The following is a 21,671-nucleotide window of genomic DNA, read 5'->3' as shown; positions in this document are numbered from 1 at the left end:
TGCCCGAAATTTGATCATCGGTATCTCAATACCTAGCTCAATCTCATTACCGGCAAGTCTCTTTACCTGTTCTGTAATACATCATCCCGCAACTAACTCATTAGTTACAATGCTTGCAAGGCTTATAGTGATGTGCATTACCGAGAGGGCCCAGAGATACCTCTCCGACAATCAGAGTGACAAATCCTAATCTTGATCTATGTCAACTCAACAAGTACCATCAGAGACACCTGTAGAGCACCTTTATAATCACCCAGTTACGTTGTGATGTTTGGTAGCACACAAAGTGTTCCTCCGGTATTCGGGAGTTGCATAATCTCATAGTCATAGGAACATGTATAAGTCATGAAGAAAGCAATAGCAACAAACTAAATGATTATCGTGCTAAGCTAACGGATGGGTTAAGTAAATTACATCATTCCCTAATGATGTGATCCCGTTAATCAAATGACAACTCATGTCTATGGCTAGGAAACTTAACCATCTTTGATTCAACGAGCTAGTCAAGTAGAGGCATACTAGTGACACTTTGTTTGTCTATGTATTCACACCTGTACTAAGTTTCCTGTTAATACAATTCTAGCATGAATAATAAACATTTATCATGATATAAGGAAATATAAATAACAACTTTATTATTGCCTCTAGGGCATATTTCCTTCAGAATCTGGATGTGCTTTGTCTTCCAGTGTTGAACTGGGTTATGAGCAATCTTGATGGCACTCTCATTGTCATAGAAGAGTGGCACATTCTTCACATTGATGTCGTAGTCCTTAGGGTTTGCTTCATCCATATAAATTGAGCACAACATGAACCAGTAGCAATGTACTCAGGTTCAGCAGTAGAGAGTGATACATAGTTCCGCTTCTTCGAGGACCAACATACCAAAGATTGTCCGAGGAAATGGCATGTGCCTGATGTTGACTTGAGATTCACACGATCACCAGCAAAGTTAGAGTCTAAATATCCAATGAGATCAAAAGCCAAGCCCTTGGGATACCATAATCCAAGTGTAGGAGTGTGAGCTAGATATCGAATAATATGCTTCACAAACTTATGGTGTGATTCCTTCGGTGTAGCTTGAAAATGGGCACACATGCAAACACTAAGCATAATATCTGGCCTAGATGCACATAGATACAATAAGGAGCCAATCATGGAGTGGTATACCTTTTTATCGAAATCTATACTATTTTCATCAGTGCATAGATGGCCATTTGTGGGCATAGGGATTTTGACGCCTTTGCAATCTTTAATGCCGAATTTCCTCAACACATCCTTGAGGTATTTCTCTTGAGATATGAAGATGCCGTTGCGCTGTTGATGAATTTGAAGACCTAAGAAGAATTTCAATTCTACCATCATAGACATTTGATATTCCTCACTCATCATATAGGCAAATTCGTCACTATAATGTTGGTTAGTACATCCAAAGATAATATCATCAACATATATTTGGCACACGAATAATTCATCATCGTAGGTTTTGGTGAAAAGAGTTGGGTCAAGTGAACCGGGTTTGAAGCCTTTCTTCATGAGGAATTCCTTCAAAGTATCATACCACTCCCGAGGGGCCTGCTTGAGGCCATAGAGGGCCTTATTGATTCTGAAGACTTTGTTAGGATGCTTTGGATCTTCAAAACCTGGGGGTTGAGCAACATATACTTCTTCCTCAAGCTTACCATTGAGGAATGCACTTTTGAAAGGGATCGAGAAGAGGTGTCTAGAGGGGGGGGGGGTAGACACTTAGCAAAGAAAAGTGGTAGTTTTTAACCTTTTCAGGTTGAGGTAGAGTATTAGCACATGTTTAAACATTCACAATACATATCAAGCAAGCATGACAAGAGTATATGGGCAGCGGAAAGTAAAGCATGCAACTTTTCAAGAATGTAAAGGGATGGGATTGGAGTTTGCAAACGCAATTGGAGACATGGAGATTTTTGGCGTGGTTCCGATAGATGGTGCTATTGTACATCCACGTTGATGGAGACTTCAACCCACGAAGGGTAACGGTTGCGCGAGTCCACGGAGGACTCCACTCACGAAGGGTCCACGAAGAAGCAACCTTGTCTATCCCACCATGGCCATCGCCCACGAAGGACTTGCCTCACTAGGGTAGATCTTCATGAAGTAGGCGATCTCCTTGCCCGTACAAACTCCTTGGTTCAACTTCACAATCTTGACGGAGGCTCCCAAGTGACACCTAACCAATCTAGGAGACACCACTCTCCAAAAGGTAATAGACGGTGTGTTGATGATGAACTCCTTGATCTTGTGCTTCAAATGATAGTCTCCCCAACACTCAACTCTCTCTCATAGGATTGGATATGGTGGAAAGATGATTTGAGTGGAAAGCAACTTGGGGAGGGATAGAGATCAAGATTTATGTGGTTGGAATGGAATATCTTGACCTCAACACAAGCGTAGGTGGTTCTCTCTCAGAAAATGTATGATGGAAGTTTAGGCATGTTTTGATGGCTCTCTTCACGAATGAAGAGTGGGTGGAGGGGTATATATAGTCTCCAAACAAAATCTAACTGTTACACACAATTTGCCAAACTCGGTGGGACCGGATCAGAAAACTCGGTCAGACCAATTTAGTTCATAATGTGACTGTTAGACCGATGTGCTAGGGTTAGGGTAAAGCCTCATCTTGGTTTAACCAATTACACAAACTCAGTGGGACCGATTTGGGTAATAATTGAAACAGAGAGTTGGCCAAGCAAACTCGGTGAGACCGTTTGCATATTTTGGTGGGACCGAAATTATTGTAATAGGCAACAGAGAGTTTGAAAGCCCATCTCGGTGAGACCGAGATCCCATTGGTAAAACCGAATTGGTTAGGGTTTCTGGCAGTGGCTATGTCAACAGAACTCGGTGGCGCCGGATAGAAAGTTTCGGTAGGGTCGAGTTTGTCTTTTGGTTTGGGACAAATGTGGATGTGAGAAAGGGGTTGAGGACTTTGGAGCATATCACTAAGCACTTTGAGAAAGCAAGCCATTAAGCTACACCTCATTCCCTTTTAGTAGTATTGGCTTTCCTATGGACTCAATGTGATCTTGGATCACTAAAATAGAAACTGTAGAGTCCAGAGCTTTGAGCTTGAGCCAATCCTTTGTCCTCATCATCTTGAAGGGGTTCCACATCCTCTAGTCCATGCCACTCCATTGTTGAACTTATCCGAAACATACTAGATGAAAACATTAGTCCAACAAGAGATATGTTGACATTGATTACCAAAATCACACAGGGAGCACTTGTGCTTTCAATTTCCCCCTTTTTGGTAATTGATGACAACATACATCAAAGCTTTAGATTAAGATATGAAGATTAACAAGTAAAGCTTTGGAAGGACATGTAACATGCATAGGCTCCCCCTGCATGTATGCAAACATGTAAATATGGAATATAGGAGCATGTGAAAGCATAAGCATGACAGAGTAAGCCATGAGTTACATGTATCTTCGCTATATGCATCCGAGCAAATGGTGTGAGTATGGGAAATGTACCTTCATGCTCATGAGTCCTTCTTGCAAATAGTATGTTCATCAGCAATAAATCCTCGTGCACATGAGTGTGATTGATCGATTGTAAGTACAGTGGGGTTTTCACGCCCAAACTGCGGATGTGGTGTTCTCCACAGGGACTAGGCGATCAGCGGCTACGCTCGGCTAAAGCTAGGTAACATTATATTGCATGACGAAGACAGGAAATAAACCTAACTCTAACAAGGATCATCAACAAAGGAAATGACAAAGAAGCAAAGGGAGGTTCAGATTATCTTCAACAATCTTTTTGGTATTTTCGTAATGCTTGAGAAATTAAAACACTAACATAGACAAACATCAATGACAAAAGGGAATCAACAGGACATGAAAATATATAACCATCAAACATATAACAGTGGGAATAAGTGAGAATATATGACAATCGAACACACGCACACACATTTATATATCACAGGTACATAGCTGATACAAGGACTATAAAATGTAGCAAGTTTCTACAGCAAGTAGTACATAGGTGATCAATTTAACTAGTGAGCACAAACACATAACAGTACTAGTTTCACATCGAGCTACAAATAAGCAAGAACAACAACGTGTCTCTGGACTGAACATATCGCATCATCACACAATCATAGTACACCAAAATTACTTGAGAATGTAGAGAAACAGAGTGAAGTAAAGGAACATCAGCAGTGAGAGTCCAGAGTTCAGAACAGCAACAAGTTCAGAACAGCAGCGGATCATTTTCTTCAGAAAGGAACAGCAGCAAGAAAAGGGGACAGCAGCAGCATGGGGATGGAGAGAGGGGCGGCAGCATTACGGGATTCAGAGAAGGAGCAGTAGCAGGGGTGTGAGAGGGGAAGCAGCAGCGTGGTGAGGGTTCAGAGATGCACAGCAGCAAGGTTAGGAGAAGGAGCAGCGCAGCGGCAAGGTAAGGAGAAGAAGAAGTGCAGCAACGAGGTAAGGAGAAGGAGAAGTGCAACAACGAGGTAAGGAGAAGGAGAAGATCAACAACGAGGTAAGGGAAGAGCAGCGAGCAGCAGGGAGGTCGGCGTAGTGGGAGTCGTGCGGGGCATCAGACACCTCGTCTAGTCAGGCGCGCGAGCGTGGGGTTGAGGCGTGGTGGAGGCGCGGTGGCGCTGGAGGTTGGAGATGGATGGTGCGGGGTGGTTGGAGATGGTGGCACTGGTGGATGCGTTGGTGTATGGGTGGATGGAGATGCAGTGGCGCGCTGCCATGCCGGCCTGACCGCGGCGGCGGCTCGATATGGAGAAGGAGGTGTGAGGGAGAGAGATGTGTCCTAGGCCCTATCCAAAATTGAGGAATGCTAGGGATTTTGATCCTCTCCTCAGATCTCCACTTTTGCACTTCGGCCCTTCTACTTCTCTGCCTACTTCACAAGTTGATCCCTCCACTCTTTCTTTCTTGCCCTTGAAGCTTTAATATTCATCACACTCAAGTCCCTCTTCCTTCTCTTCTTTTATATGCTCATCTCGATTGCCACATGGATAGAAACTTGTAGTTTATAGTGCCTTTGCGCACTTTGCTGCAAAATAGACAATTCACTAGTCAACATTCCCTTTTATGGTTATCATTCAAATATTCAACAATTCTTAGCAGGAATGGATGGATATATCTCAGTTAATGGTATATTTGAGCATCAAATTATGTATATGAAATATGCTTATCAAGTTCCCCCACACTTAAATCTTTGCTTGTCCTCAAGCAAAGGAATATGACAAGAGCAAGATTGTGAACAGTGAGCTGACTAGAGAATGCCAAGTGAAGTAGATCTCCAAACAAAGCATGCTTTGAACTTTGCTAGTGAAAATCAATGGTTAAGAGTGCTACAAAGCAGTAGGATACTAGTAAGCATGGTCATTTTAAACTTTTACAATGATAAAAGAGGATCAACAAGTTTAAGTGATGACTGTGCCAAATGGTTCCTAAAGAGAGCATGATCCTGAGAACAAAATGAACTGGAATTAAATCTTGTGATCAAATCACTTATTTATAGAGATATAACATTGTGGTTGAACCACTTATTGAATTTGAAAGAAACACACATATTATTTTATTATTCTCACTGAAGGAACATACCACTGATCCCGAGAACATGGTATACACCTGGCTCAACCAATTATTATTAAAAAAAATATGTCTCCCCAAAGGAACATACCACCGATCCAGAGAACATGGTATACACCTGGTTCGACAATTACATATTTATTTATTAATTACTACCCAAGCTAACCCGATTTCACATGCCACCGATCCAGGGAACATGACATGCCACTGTAGGTAGTCAGACTTATTATTCATTATAAGATATAATTTTTTTGAACAAAAACAAGAATCATCACTCAACCATGTCTGGTTCACATGCTACCGATCCAGGGAGCATAGCATGCTAGTCCATAGTGATAAAGTGATTGCTCTAAATGGGAACACACTTGGCACAAATACATCATCTGAACATAGTGATCTAGGTGTATCAAGGCAAATGCAGAAAATGATTAAGTGTACTAGTGCACTAGGGATTTGAGCACTCAAAACTAATAGTTCTCACTAATTTCAGCAAAGTAATCATTGTATAGATCACTAGTTTACAAGGCATTCAGAAATCAGTTCACATATTCACATCAAGCACCATATGTCAAAGATAAAATTCAGTGGGACAACATTTAAGAAATGGCTCAAGCAACCCAAATATCAAATGATTTCAGCATGTATCAATGGATGATATATTAAGATTGGGGTCATGAAACATCTCACCGGGCTTTGATGTGGCACTCGCTCGACACCCTCTAAACTGCAGCTCTTCTGTTTTTGCTTCTCTATCCTCAAGTCTGCTCCATCTTCACTCTTCTTCGCGTGTGCCCATTGCTTCTCCTCATCACCATGCCGTGAATCCACCAGGATCCCATGGGATGTCATCTCGAACTTGGTCAGCTCGCAATGAATGGTATACATGCGTAAACCTGAAAGAAAACTCAACAGACAAGCCAATACAAGTGATAGGGACAATGCCCTCTAAGTCATCAATAGAGTATCCTATCACATAAGCATATCTATTGAGCATATGATAAATAGATATCATCAACAAATCGCATGGTGCATAGGCAGTATCCATGATATGGCATATCTTGTTGAGAAAGTTGCGATCATACCTGAGATAGTTAGGAAGAAGCTTCAGGACTACCTCAATTGAAGATACCAAGTGAGGTGTGGTAGTAGAAATTTCCACCGGACTCGTGTCAACAAGTGAAATAATAGAGCTTGGATCCTTGACATCTGAATCCACCTCACCATAATCAACCATGAAGCTCCCCATCTCAGGCTCAAGTGTTGAGGAATCAATGCGGCTAACATCATCGAAGGTGAACTTTTCCATATGTGGCTCTAGCAGCACATGATCAATATCAACTAAAGATCTCTCCTCAATATCAAAAGTAACTAACTGTAGCTCTGGTTCATCCACAGAAGAATTATCACAATGCAAAACTGAATCTCGGATGCTAGTATCCATATGATCTGAAATGTGTGCATCAACTAGGATGGTGTCATCATCATCAAAGATAATCCATGAAAGCTCAATATTGTCACACGGAGAAACTGGTTTCGGCTTTTGTGTAAGAGATTCTTGCTGAGATGAAGTGATTTGTTGCAAGCAAGCAACTGGGCCAGAGGTGGCCTTCTCATTGTACCACTGAAGTTGGTGGAAGGCTATGTTCTCAATCAGCAGAAAAGCATCATCAAGTGTCTTGTTTGTAATAGCTCCACCCGCTGCCATATCGACGTAAGCTCGAGTGTCCAAAGTCAATCCTCCATAGAATATCTGCAGCTCTAACCACCTCTCGAGCCCATGATTAGGACATCTCCTAAATAAGGCTTTGTACCTCTCCCAAGCATCATACAAACTCTCGCCTTCATGCTAGACGAAGTTGAAGATCTCATCTCGGATCGCGGACTACTTGTGTAGTGGGTAGTGGGAAATATTTATCCAAGAATGCTTGTGATATCTCATTCCAACTGTATGATCTTGATGGCAAGGATCGATACCAAGCACGAGCATCATCTCGGAGAGAGAATGTGAACAGCATGCACTTGATAACATCTTGAGGAACTCCATGGTACTTTACTGTATCTGAATACTCCATGACTCAGAGCAACTGCTCATAAGGGTCTTTAGTAGGCAATCCTCCAAACTGATGTTGTTGAACCAAAGCAATAATACCAGGCTTTAGCTCAAAATTTTCCACCTCAAAAGATGGCCAAAGTGGCCCTGTGAAATAGCATTGGTTACTTGGCATCCAAACATCACGAAGCATCGCCATATCTCAACCAAGTGTAATTATCAATCAGCCTGTAAATAGTTCAGATTTCCTACGCACGCTCATAAATAGTAAACACTAGTCAAAAGGTTAGTATCCTAATAAGCCGAGGCAACAATGGGAAAAGTATAAAAGAAACACTAAAAATGAAATACACGACGAATTAAACAAGGAACTAAAGTAAACCTAGTCTATATCCTAACATAATCGCTCGACGCTGGTCCCCGGCAACGGCGCCAAAATGATCGATTGTATGTACAGTGGGGTTTTCATGCTCAAACTGCGGATGTCGTGTTCTCCACAGGGACTAGGCGATCAACGGCTACGCTCGGCTAAAGCTAGGTAACATGATATTGCGTGACGAAGACAGGAAATAAACCTAAATCTAACAAGGATCATCAACAAAGGAAATGACAAAGAACCAAAGAGAGGTTCAGATTATCTTCAACAATCTTTTTGGTATTTTTGTAATGCTCGGTAAATTAAAACACTAACATAGACAAACATCAATGACAAAAGGGAATCAATAGGACATGAAAATATATAACCATCAAACATATAACAGTGGGAAGAAGTGAGAATATATGACAATCGAACACACACACACATTTATATATCACAGGTACATAACTGATACAAGGACTATAAAATGTAGCAAGTTTCTATAGCAAGTAGTACATAGGTGATCAATTTAACTATTGAGCACAAACACATAACAGTACTAGTTTCACATCGAGCTACAAATAAGCACGAACAACAAGGTGTCTCTCGACTGAACATATCGCATCATCACACAATCATAGTACACCAAAATTACTTGAGAATGTGGAGAAATAGAGTGAAGGAAAGGAACAGCAGCAGTGAGAGTCCAGAGTTCAGAACAACAGCATGCCATTTTCTTCATAAAGGAACAACATCAAGAAAAGGGGACATCAGCAGTGTGGGGATGGAGAGAGGAGCAGCAGCAGTACGGGATTCAGAGAAGGAGCAGTAGCAGGGGCGTGAGAGGGGAAGCAGCAGCGTGGTGACGGTTCAGAGATGCACAACAGCAAGGTTAGGAGAAGGAGAAGTGCAGCGACAAGGTAAGGAGAAGGAGAAGTGCAGCAACGAGGTAAGGAGAAGGAGAAGTGCAGCAACAAGGTAAGGAGAAGGAGAAGAGCAACATCGAGGTAAGGGAAGAGCAGCGAGCAACAAGGAGGTCGGTGCAGTGGGAGTCACACGGGGCATCAAACGCCTCGTCTAGTCGGGCGCGCGAGCGTGAGGTTGAGGTGCGGTGGAGGCTTGGTGGTGCTGGAGGTTGGAGATGGATGGTGTGGGGTGGTTGGAGATGGTGGTGCTGGTGGATGCGTTGGTGGATGGGTGGATGGAGATGCAGTGGCACGCCGGCACGCTGGCCTGACCGCGGCGGCAGCCGGAGATGGAGATGGAGGTGTGAGGGAGAGAGATGTGTGCCAGGCCCGATCCAAAATTGAGGCATGCTAGGGATTTTGATCCTCTCCTCAGATCTGCACTTTTGCACTTCGGCCCTTCTACTTCTCTACCTACTTCACAAGTTGATCCCTCCACTCTTTCTTTCTTGCCCTTGAAGCTTCAATATTCATCACACTCAAGTCCCTCTTCCTTCTCTTCTTTCATATGCTCATCTCGATTGCCACATGGATAGAAACTTGTAGTTTATAGTGCCTTTGCGCACTTTGCTGCAAAATAGACAATTCACTAGTCAACATTCCCTTTTATGATTATCATTCAAATATTCAACAATTGTTAGCAAGAATGGATGGATATATCTCAGTTAATGGTATATTTGAGCATCAAATTATGTATATGAAATATGCTTATCAGTGATGCATATAATTACCTTGTGGTCTTGAGCTGGCTTCGAAAGAGATGAACCTGGGTAAACAAGGTTAGATAACACACATACATCTACTAAGCATAGCAGAACAACAAACCACAAGAGTACCAAGATCGGGATGACATGTAGAGGGTGAATACTAGGTACTCAATTGTATATAGACATGTCCCAAAAAGGTAAATATATGAAATGAATTCAATGATTTCCTTCCCTGGCAGTCTTTCTCCCTCTGAATCTTGTATTGGATAATGAGAGAACATAGGGAAGCAAAATCAGAGCAAAACAGATCATAAAGATAAACATAACATAGACATGTCTTTCCCCTCTTAAAGACATGTGACTTCTCTCCTCTTGAACACCAAGCATCCGGGGCCTTTGATGTGATTACCTCTCTCTCCCTTTTTTTCTCTCCCTCTCTCCCTTTGAAGAGAATAAGCTTTGATGTGATCTCTCTCCCCTTTGACATCAATTTCGAAGAAGGGATCTTCTGGAGTGTGAGTCAAAATAGGTTTGGTCCTTGAGTCACAGAGCAAAGCAGCTTATAGATTGTGATGCTGGTAGAGGACAAGAATCATCGAGTGGAGCTGGAACAAAAGTGCAGGAACAAGTGGCAAATTGTCTTCTCTGCAGTGAAATCGGTGATACCGAGTTGTAGTCTTCGGTGGTACCGAATTGGTTCGGTTTGACCGAAAACAATATATCGGTATGACCGAGTTCAACACCGAGAGAACACTTGTCACCTCAGCTCACTAGGCAAATAAGATCTCTCAAGGATTTACAAGGAATTAACTGAAGGATTTGCAATGAATATGATAGAAGAAGGGGAATAAATATGCAAAGGACAAATGCAAAAACTCAGAGAAACACTAGAGAACTTCATCTAGAAATGGGTGGTGACAAAGTCACCCATGTTAGAGTATATTGACTAAGGAGTCAAGTGAGAACACTTGATCATAAGTCATACTCATCGTTTAAGCTCAAAATGGGGTTACCATTTTTCGTTGAAGCATTTGATGTATTCACGTCTTGTTGAGCTGCTTTGACCCATACCTTGGGGTAAAGCTTCTCTAAGATGGAATGGCATACCTTGGGTGGTAGTGCTGATCTTCTTCATGTAGTTGAACTTGTGTGGGTTGCTCAAGGTTGATGTAGCTCATCAAGAGTTGGGAGCACCACTTGAAAGTGAGTTCATCTACCTACATGGGTTAGTTTTGCAAGGAAGACCACTTGTGTATCTGAAATGTCAATCATGAAATTTGATACCAAATGAAATTTGATATATAGAATTTGTCAAAGGATATGTTGTAGCGACCCGACCTCAAATGGTCAAGTCTCTGTGCTTCAGTGTCATCCCTGGGTCGGTAATGTTGACACACACAGTACTCGAGGATTTATAACAGAGTAGCAATCACACACTTATTACATCGAATGTCTCAAAAGAGAAATTATTACAATAAATATGGCTTAAGGCCATCTAATACGATAACAACGGAAGGCTTGGAAGATAAAGTGAATCCATCAACTCCAACGGCATAGCTGAGCTGCACGGCAACGAGCTAACGAACCTTACTCCTCGTCTGGAAAGTCTGCAACATAATACGTTGCAGCCCGAAAACGGGTCAGCACATGGAATATGCGGCAAAATAACACAGTAGAGCAAGAATAGAATAATGCTATCACTACATGCATATTTGGCTGGTGGAAAGCTCTATGGTTATAGTTTTTGCGAAAAGCCAATTTTTCCCTACAACAAAGGAATAAATTAATTTAACTATCATGGTAGTTGAAACATCATTGAGAAGGTTCCTCCAACTCAATCCCAATTTAAGTGATTATCAACCCAACAATATTAATTTAGAGTGATGAGATACTTAGGATACTCCAAGTACTAGATACTCAAGATGTCCATAACCAGGGACACGGCTAACCATGATTAGTTTACACACTCTGCAGAGGTTTGCGCACTTTTCCCCACAAGACTCGATCTCCTCCGTTGGATTTCTCGCACTACATGGTGTTTGAGAAACGGATGACCGAGACACAGTCTTTCAGAAGCATTAACTCCTTACTCCGGGCAGACCATACCAACCTACATCCCTCTACCTGTTGATCCACCTCTTCGGGAGCTTCACGCGACTTACTCAACTATGCTAGAGCCCATAATAGCTTGTGGCTGGACACAGAAGTTTCTAGCATGAAAATATCTCAGTTCCCTTTGAGCCTGGGAGGCGGACCTTAGGATTATCACACGGGTACTCCGGGATATCCTAGGACAACACTGGATTCCCCAGGTGCCCAACAAATAATCCACCCAGATGTGTATTTAAGTTGCCACCTTAAGTTGAACCATTAATTAATAATCTCACATCTGTCATGGATCCACTCGCCCAAACCAAGTCTACGAGCATAGCATAGCAATATAAGCATTACGTAGAAGTAACTCCCAAGGGTTTGATAATAACAGGGAAATAGGTTCTACCTCATCGACTAGTTCCCAACCCACAATTTAATCACATCCTAATCATGCAATGTTTGAGGATTGGAGCTAATGCATAAAAACTGGGTATGGAAGGAATATGATCAATGTGTTACTTGCCTTGCTGATGATCCGCAAAACCTAGGGACTCGTAGTAGCACGCTTCGCACACCGGGTGTTCTATCGCAAACAAACAATAGCATACATAAGCAATCAAGCAAGGAAACATGGGTAAATGTCAAATAAGAAGATCTAACCAGAAAGTTCAACTTAAGAACTCCGGTTTGCGAAAAGAATCAAATCAGATGGAGCAACAAAACTAAAATTGCGAAAGAAACAAGATCCGTTTACTAATCTGGACTAAGGTCAAATTTTACAGTACCAAAACCTTGTTCAAGTTGATTAAACAGAAAGAGGGTTTCGAGACGAAGACTTAGGCACTTGAACCGCCTGATTCCGATAAACGAGCGAAAAGATAAACTGAAATCAAAATCGGATCAGAAATCGCGATTGAAAAATAATCGCAAAAAAATCCAAGAAAAAAAAACTGACAAACAGGCTAATGAACGAACGTTCGTTATCTGCGGCTAACTAGCGAAAGCCGTTTGTTAAAACGAACTAAAAAATGAACTAGGGTTTCTTAAAAAAAATGGATCGTTTTTCTAAAACCAAACGGCAGTGAGGCGTATACCTCCGGCGAGGCTCCCGTGAGGCGGGGCTGCGGCGGCAGGGTGCGCGGGCAGTGGCGGGGCGGCAAAGGCGGCGGCGGGGTGCGTGGGCGGCGGCGGCGCTGCAGAGGCGGCGGCGTGTAGCGACCCGACCTCAGACGGTCAAGACTCTGTGTATCTGTGCCATCCCTGGATCGGTATGCTGGCACACACAGTACATCAAGGTATATATCAAAGTGCAATCACATGTATAAATAACATAAAACTGATATATACCTCATAAGTCTCAGCGGAAACAAATAATCGGGTGTGGAGTCCCATCAACACCATCGGCAGGTTGATAGTAGACCGTAACCCTGTACCGTAGTCTTACTAGTCGGAAGGAACATATCTGCAACATGAGACGTTGCAGCCATGTAGGTCAGTACATTGAATGTACTGGCAAGATCACAATATGAGGAAAGTAGATGATAAAACTATTCTATATGCAATATGGCTTTGTGGCTCTATGTCTGATGTTTTTGCGTAAAAGCTGGTTTTATTTTCCCTACAACAAAGGAATATCAGGAGTCTGTACTACGGAGTTTTCTGTCATGACATGGTTCCGCCAACCAATGTCTCATACCCAAATCATCATAAGTTGCCCACAATTAAATTATCAGTCTGGTGTTGAGAGTTCCGAGATAGATCCAAGTCCAGAGGCTCAAATTGTCCGTAACCGGGGACACGGCTAATCGATTAGGTTTTAACCCTCTGCAGAGGTTTGTACACTTTACCCGCAAGATTCAATCCCTCTCTTTACATTCTCGCACTTCAGGGTGTTTGAGAACAAGATGACCGAAACATGGTCTTCCGAAGAGTTCCTCTGACCACTGTCCGGTGCTCATCCAATCCTACCGTAGTTCTACATCTGCTAGCACCGTCCCAGCCAGAGTCACAACTAAGGTCAACCAAGCCAGAGCCCATAGTGACTTGCGGTTGCACAGGTAAGCTTCCATGCATGAAGTATTCTTCCATCTCTTTGAGTCTGGGTGAAGCTTTCCGCAAGATGTCATGGCGCTTCTCCATGCATCCCAGCCAACCACTGGTTTCTCCAGGGTGCCCGTCAACCGTCCTTCACCCAGTAGTGTGTATTGAATTCTTGTCTCGAGTCTCGAAATCTTGAGCAGTCCTGAAGATGCAGTCCTTGCCGGTGCCATCATGAAGTTGCCGCCATTGATGTACTCATGCACTCATACCAAGCCCCGTCTACTATAGCGTAGCATTAAAACTATATAACGTCACGGGCTTGATAACAGGGAGATGGGTTCCCACCTCATGCATTCTACTCAACTACAAGAAATCAATATCACTACTGGCGGGATTATTGAAAAGGTGCTACTACATGCAAATAAAACATAGGTATGAAAAACATGGTCAAAGTGAACTTGCCTGGTAAGTTGATGAAGATAACAATGCTCTCGAAACTAACTTCATAGGACTATTCGCAACTCTCCGATGAAATCTATAATAACAAACATGACATTCACATAAGCCAGCATTCTAGCAACCAAATCTAACAATCAAAAGAAAACTCAATAAGAAAACTGAACACAAAACAAATAGCACATTGAAAGAACTAATAGGGGAAAACTATAAAGAACCTACTAGGAAAACCTTTTGCCTTAACTACAAAAATAGTTTTGTCCTAAGCAAAACTTAACAAAGAAAATACTAAACTAATAATTTCAACAGAAAATAAAATTTAAATCAACTAAGTTAACATAAAGTATTTTCATAAAGTTTTACTAGCAAAAGGAAACACATAAAAAGCTAAATTAAAACTCTAATTATGCTTAAAACAAAACTAGTAAGAAAAAGAAATAAAACATTTTTTTTCTGTAAATAAAAGTTCACCCTCTAGTAATATAGAAACAAATCTGAAATAAAATAAAACAGAGGCGGAAACAATATTTAAAGTAATAAAAACAACAGAAAACAGCAACAAAATGAAATAAACTAAAACAGGCTTGTTTTCGTGATAAACTAATTTTATTAAAATCTATAAATGCCCAATTTAATCCTACTGCTAGGAAAGGTCAAAACAAAGCAGTGGCAAAAAGAATCACCTAAAAATATTAATTCTACCTCATTTCATAGCAGAAATACTAATCTGACTAAAACTTAAATAACACAATTTTTAAAACTGCAAACATGGCCGAAATTATTTTATACGGAAGCTAGAGGAAATTTTCAGACTAGAGCAAAAAGAATCAATCAAAAACTCTAAATAACCTAGGAGATATAGAATTTACGAAACTGTAACTTTTCTGTTTTAAAACAGAAACGAAAATACAGAAAAAAACGGGCGCTATTGGGCTTGCGGGGGTGCGATCTGTAACTACCAAACGCGCGGGCGAAACTTAACAATACGTACACGTGCGTTTATTTTTCTATAGAATAAAACCGATCCGTTGGTTTGATCAGAACCATACTAAACCGCTACAAAAAAACCATAACTAAAACCGATCTAATGAAAATAAACCATCTATTGAACCTGTTTTTTTCTACAGGAGAAGGAAAAGAGTACAGAGACGAGGGAGTGTGCATGCGTGTACAAGGGCGGGGCGTCGGCGTGGTGCGGCGACTCCGGCAAGCTTCGGCGGCGGTGGAGGAGTGGGTCAGGTGCAGCTCGGAGTGGGGCTTTGCGGGGTGTTGGAGTTGGTCGTCAGGAACGCCGGCATCGAGCGGGGCGAGCTTGTTCCTCCGGTGAACTACACGAGCTCCGGGTCGGCGTTCGAGCTCGAGTGGCTCACTTTGGTGGATGAGAAGAGAGGAAAAGATGCCAGACAAATGCTCTGCAATGAAACATCTCAATAGGCAGAAGGAGGATGGCCAACGGTGACCTACCAGACATGCAAACGGCCAATGAACTTCGCAGTTTCCGACGAGATCCAACTTGTTCTTGTGGTTGATACGGGAGGGTTTGGGCGAAGGTGTATGGGGAAATCGGTCGAGGGGTAACTCAGCTAGTTATAGGACATCTTCGTGCGGAAGGGGGCAGCCTCGAGGATCGGATTCCGGAGATCACGGACACGGGCAACATGGCAATCTTCTGGTTCTGTTTCATTACGTGAGGAGGAAGAAGACCAGGTGGGTCCCAGCGTGAAAAGAAAAAAACAAAGAAGAGAGAGAGAGTTACGTGAGAGAGAGGGAGTTACGTGAGAGAGATTGAACGAGCGTGTGAAGCAGCGCTGGTGGTGTCCTTCGTGGGCGGCCAGCTGGCGCCTGGCCAGTGGGCTGCGGCCCGGGTGGCTGGGCTTGCTGCCTGGCGCCCGGCTAAGGCGTTTTTTTTAAATAAAGTCAGAAAGAGAATATATATATATATATATAAGGAGAAAATAAAAATACTTTTGTATAGGACATATATATATATCAAAATTCCCAGAAAAATAAATTCTAAAAGATGAACTATTTTTCAGAGGAGAAAATAAAACTTTATAAAAGCATTTTTTTTTGGAAAATTCCAAATAAAACCAAATTTGAATTCAAACTTTTGGCATTATTTTCTTCTGACATTTTTGGAGTGTCATTTTAACTCCTCTCTTACTTTTGAACAAGTATTTGTCAGGGATTTTTGAACTGAAAGTCAAATGCCAATTTGAATCCAAATTCAAGCAAAACTCAAATGCCTCTGAAATTTCCAAACGCCACTCAATTTCACACAATCATTCACACAACAATCAAACAAACAATCAAAACTATTTATTTAATATAACATTCCAAAATTTAGAATTTTGGGATGTTACAAACCTACCACACTTAAAATGAATCTCGTCCTCGAGATTCAAAGAGGCTAGCAAGAAAAGGTTAGGGTTTGGGGGTCTTCTAGCAATGCCATTGATTGGAATGGTCTAGTGTGCTACCACACTTAAAAGCAGGGTTATGGTCCCGTCCAAAACTCATGTGCTCATTCCTTTGGGTTGACGGTGTCGGTCTTCTCATATTCCCTGGAATAACTATTTCACTGGTGCTCTCCTAGTAGGGGCATGACCTTTTTCTCAAAATCTTGTGTCCTCTCAATCCTGGTGAGGTTCTTCCAAGATAGGGTCTTCTTAGCTGACTGGTCTGTCGCCAATACTAAATAACTATCGAAATTCTCATGGTGGTCAACCATGTATGGTTTCTCCTACAGAAAAAATGGGTTTGGTTGAATCTCACCCTATATCCTACGATTGGCAATAGGTGCCTGGTACATGGATCAATCATCCTACCATTCTATGGTTTTGGCTTATCGTGTCGACACTCTTCTAGGGTTTTCAAGGCTGTCTGATTTTCCATCAACATATGATAGTTCATGAAAAAAGTCTCCGGTATGGGGGCCAATCCATCCCGTACTTGAACCATTACTACATATGCCGACATCGAATCACACATTCTAACACTTGGGCATACTCACAAGCATTGCATAATTTCTCTTGTCGACAAACTGAGTTCGAATAAATCCATTGTTTCTGCAAGCTGAACGAGACATCTAGCGTTTCTTCACAACCCTCGGGTTTTCGTATCCTCCTAAAAATGTCGGCTGATTAACTCAGAGTTTTCTTCCGAAATATCTTCCTTCAACAAGAGTGTGCTTGCTTCTTATTAACTCCTGGGCATGTGGGTTATGGCCCACTTCAACTCTTGTACAAGTTTAACCCATCCTTCTGAGGATTATCATTCCATATTCCAACATTACGTCTCCTTTAAATCCAATAGTACTTCTTCCTTCATACCCTGTGGTGACGATCATACAAAACTCCAATTTATTTGTTCCAGCTCCCTTCTATGGACCGTCATGAATAACACATTTCTTTCTTCATTGATCCGGTGGCTTTACGGAGTACTACCACACCAGAAAAAAATGCACTAGTTTATCCATAAATCATATTATTTTCATATCAAATCTCTTATTACATCCTTAACCATTTTTCGTAAATCCAAATTCCAAAAAGAGTACTTTATTACAAATGCTGCCACCCACATGGTTTGGTATGGTCAGGCATTACTCCCAACTTTATTAATTTTTTCCTCCTTGAGGATTCTTCAGTCCCACTGGAATTGTGCGACATGCGCCTTGAAATCTTCAATCTTCTGTTTCATCGTGGTGGCCTTGAGCTTCACCTCCATCTTCTCTGCATGCACTTCTCTTAGGTATTCCTGAGTATAACGGAGTCTTGCTTCAAGTATTTCTCCGATCTGGCGTATGGCTTCCATGGCTGCTTCACGAACAGCGTCGAAGAAAGTTGCTTGTGGTACACGTGAGATGAAAAGGTACTGCCCCATCATCTTTGGGCAAACTCCTTTCATACGGTGGAGGTGTACCTCCACATACCAAAGTTCCACTCCCTTTTGCATGAAGGGGTAGCCTTTGTAGACTGCATCTCCTTCAAGGTGAATATGCTTCATCATGTCCTTCAGGATTTTTGGGTAATCATGATCACTTGTCAGGGTCATGATCATTTTCGGTCCCTTGAGGAAAGACTCATAAAGGGTCGTCATCTGCAGTTGTAAAAAAATGGTGCTCAGAATAAGGTACATATATCCTTGTGTACACATTCATATCATCCAAACAAAACTTCAAACTCAATTTTCAACATCCAGTTTATGCATCACAACTCATTTTCTTCCATGTTCACCCAGAATATCAATTTCCAAGATAAAACATAACAACTCCTTAAAGCCTTTCAGCATATGACATATCAACTTTATTGAGTCATGAATTATTACCATCTCTGAGTAATCTATTAGATAACTCAACCCCGCATTCTCATGAAAAAGTGTTTTCCATACTACCCTTATTTCTGGTATCAACATCTCCACTACTCAGCTCCAGCTTTCTCATGATTTGTACAATCCTTAGCAAAATGTCCTGCTTCCTTGCAGCGAAAACAAATAACTTCTGGCATGTCTCGAGGCTTCTTGGTGATGGTGCCTGCTCCTTGAGTTCCTTGCTTCCTTTCGAGACAATCATTGGCATAATGCCCGACGTCCTTACATTCAAAACAGGTAATATGACTATTGTCCCTCTTTGTAGAAATTGGGTTGTTCTGAGGGTTTCTTCGTTTTCTCTTCATGGTTTTCTTCGTTTTGATCGAACGTTCTATTCCCCGTGGATCAAACTCCACTGCTTCTGTCGGGAAGTATCCCAGATACTCTTTTCTTTTCTTGGCGCAATAGTGTGAAAAATGTCCTTCTTCTCCACATGAATAACAGGCATTGGAGTAAAATCTATTGAGGCTTTCTCCATCAGGGTCTTCAACACTTTCCTTAATCACAGGTTCTTTCATAACTTCTCGGAGGGCTTCTGTCATTCCTTCTTCCTGCTTCTGAATAGTCTGTTGCACCATGGGGTAAATGTGACACTGAGCTGGGTAGTGGGTGGTTCCTTCACACAAGAAACAAGTCACCTGACTAGTTGGGCATTCCTCAGCTGGGTGTTTCTCCTCACAATGAGGGCATCCATCCTTGTGTTTCTCCTGGGTGTGTCCTATTTCTCCGCAAATCTTGTAGGCATAAGGTTTATTTCTTGGGGTATCATGGTGCTTTCGGATAAGACGAGATCTTGTCAGAGTCTTCTTGAATTCTTCCCAAGCCCTTGCTCCATTCCATCCCTGTATAGCTTGATGCATCTGCCACCATGTTGCAGCATTTCCTTCAAAGTACTGAAGAGCGTACGATACTTCATTCTTCCTTGAAACCAAATTGCTCCCGAAGTGATTCTCCATGTTCTGAATCCATAGCTTTGCCTCCGGCTGGGTTTTCGGTCCAGAGAATACCAGTCCAACTTCATTCATCATCTACTGGGTCCAAGGGTTTTAGGGTGAGATAAGAGAGAGGTGGGGAGGAATACACACAATACAAACAATAGTTTAGAAGAAATGAGTTTTATTTTGTGGCTGTCGGAAAAACATCAAACAAATGACAGCTCACAAATCGCTGCATCTAACGTAAGTATATAACATGGGTTTGGTCTTCTAAAGGTCAAATAATTCTTCAGATTCTTCAAGTCTTCGGAGTCTTCAACTGTTGTAGCTTTAACTCTTCTAATGCATGGTGAAATTCTCTTTACTCCGAAATGGTCATCGGTTGTCCGATATCTTGTCCTTCTTGGAGCGGCTTTAGTTGATCCTCCGTGTGGTCAAAAGGGAAAGGGTATATTCTAACTACTTGAAGTAAGAGAGGTTATTTGATAAAATCAGAAAAGATGAGAAGTAATAGATTCTTTTGAAAATAAAGTTTTAGAGATTTCCTGTCCTAGGGCTTTCTAATTTCTAGGTTCACGTCCAACAGTCAACATGTGCTCTGATACCATATCTGTAGCGACCCGACCTCAGACGGTCAAGCCTCTATGTATCTGTGCCATCCCTGGATCGGTATGCTGGCACACACAGTACATCAATGTATATATCAAAGTGCAATCACATGTATAAATAACGTAAATCTGATATATACCTCATAAGTCCCAGCGGAAACAAATAATCGGGTGTGGAGTCCCATCAACGCCATCGGCAGGTTGAGTGTAGACCGTAACCCTGTACCGTACTCTTACTCGTCGGAAGGAACATATCTGCAACATGAGACGTTGCAGCCGTGTAGGTCAGTACATTGAATGTACCGGCAAGATCACAATATGAGGAAAGTAGATGATAAAACTATTCTATATGCAATATGGCTTTGTGGCTCTGTGTCTGATGTTTTTGCGTAAAAGCCGGTTTTATTTTCCCTACAACAAAGGAATATCAGGAGTCTGTACTACGTAGGTTTCTGTCATGACATGGTTCCGCCAACCGATGTCTCATACCCAAATCATCATAAGTTGCCCACAATTAAATTATAAGTCCGGTGTTGAGAGTTCCGAGATAGATCCAAGTCCAGAGGCTCAAATTGTCCGTAACCGGGGACACGGCTAATCGATTAGGTTTTAACCCTCTGCAGAGGTTTGTACACTTTACCCACAAGATTCGATCCCTCTCTTTACATTCTCGCACTTCAGGGTGTTTGAGAACAAGATGACCGAAACATGGTCTTCCAAAGAGTTCCTCTGACCACTGTTCGGTGCTCATCTAATCCTACCGTAGTTCTACATCTGCTAGCACCGTCCCAGCCAGAGTCACAACTAAGGTCAACCAAGCCAGAGCCCATAGTGACTTGCGGTTGCACAGGTAAGCTTCCGGGCATGAAGTATTCTTCCGTCTCTTTGAGTCTGGGTGAAGCTTTCTGCAAGATGTCATGGCGCTTCTCCATGCATCCCGGCCAACCACTGGTTTCTCCAGGGTGCCCGTCAACTGTCCTTCACCCAGTAGTGTGTATTGAATTCTTGTCTCGAGTCTCGAAATCTTGAGGAGTCCTGAAGATGCAGTCCTTGCCGGTGCCATCATGAAGTTGCCGCCATTGACGTACTCACGCACTCATACCAAACCCCATCTACTATAGCGTAGCATTAAAACTATATAACGTCCCGGGCTTGATAACATGGAGATGGGTTCCTACCTCATGCATTCTACTCAACTACAAGAAATCAATATCACTACTGGTGGGATTATTGAAAAGGTGCTACTACATGCAAATAAAACATAGGTATGAAAAACATGGTCAAAGTGAACTTGCCTGGTAAGTTGATGAAGATAACAATGCTCTCGAAACTAACTTGATAGGACTATTTGCAACTCTCCGATGAAATCTATAATAACAAACATGACATTCACATAAGCAAGCATTCTAGCAAGCAAATCTAACAATCAAAAGAAAACTCAATAAGAAAACCCAACACAAAACAAATAGCACATCGAAAGAACTAATAGGGGA

At 42.0% G+C, this 21,671-nt stretch overlaps 1 protein-coding gene and 1 non-coding gene across 3 annotated transcripts; one reads left to right on the top strand and one right to left on the bottom strand.

Moving 5' to 3' along the window:
• Window positions 1-3,910: 3,910 nt before the first annotated feature.
• On the bottom strand, window positions 3,911-7,460 carry LOC147964584 (uncharacterized). Of its 2 annotated transcripts, none has more exons than XR_015607733.1 (2): window positions 6,285-7,460; window positions 3,911-5,055 (listed from the first exon to the last, which is right to left on the bottom strand). XR_015607733.1 is itself a non-coding variant. In XM_087527225.1 (2 exons), exons 1-2 carry the CDS (start codon window positions 7,300-7,302, stop codon window positions 6,406-6,408), a joined length of 798 nt encoding a protein of 265 aa, XP_087383351.1. In that variant the 5' UTR covers window positions 7,303-7,460; the 3' UTR covers window positions 3,911-6,405. The 2 variants fall into 2 exon arrangements, 1 of the variants encoding a protein (XP_087383351.1); XM_087527225.1 differs by having other exon boundaries at window positions 3,911-6,580; window positions 6,680-7,460.
• On the top strand, window positions 7,370-7,473 carry LOC125517706 (small nucleolar RNA R71). The gene has a single exon (XR_007287749.1). It is a non-coding gene; the product is annotated as a small nucleolar RNA R71 (small nucleolar RNA).
• Window positions 7,474-21,671: the final 14,198 nt, after the last annotated feature.

The sequence above is a fragment of the Triticum urartu genome, chromosome 6A, assembly GCF_056163025.1.
Source record: "Triticum urartu cultivar PI428250 chromosome 6A, HENAU_Tu73, whole genome shotgun sequence".
Lineage (NCBI taxonomy): Eukaryota > Viridiplantae > Streptophyta > Magnoliopsida > Poales > Poaceae > Triticum > Triticum urartu.
This window is presented reverse-complemented; position numbering and strand designations above follow the sequence as displayed.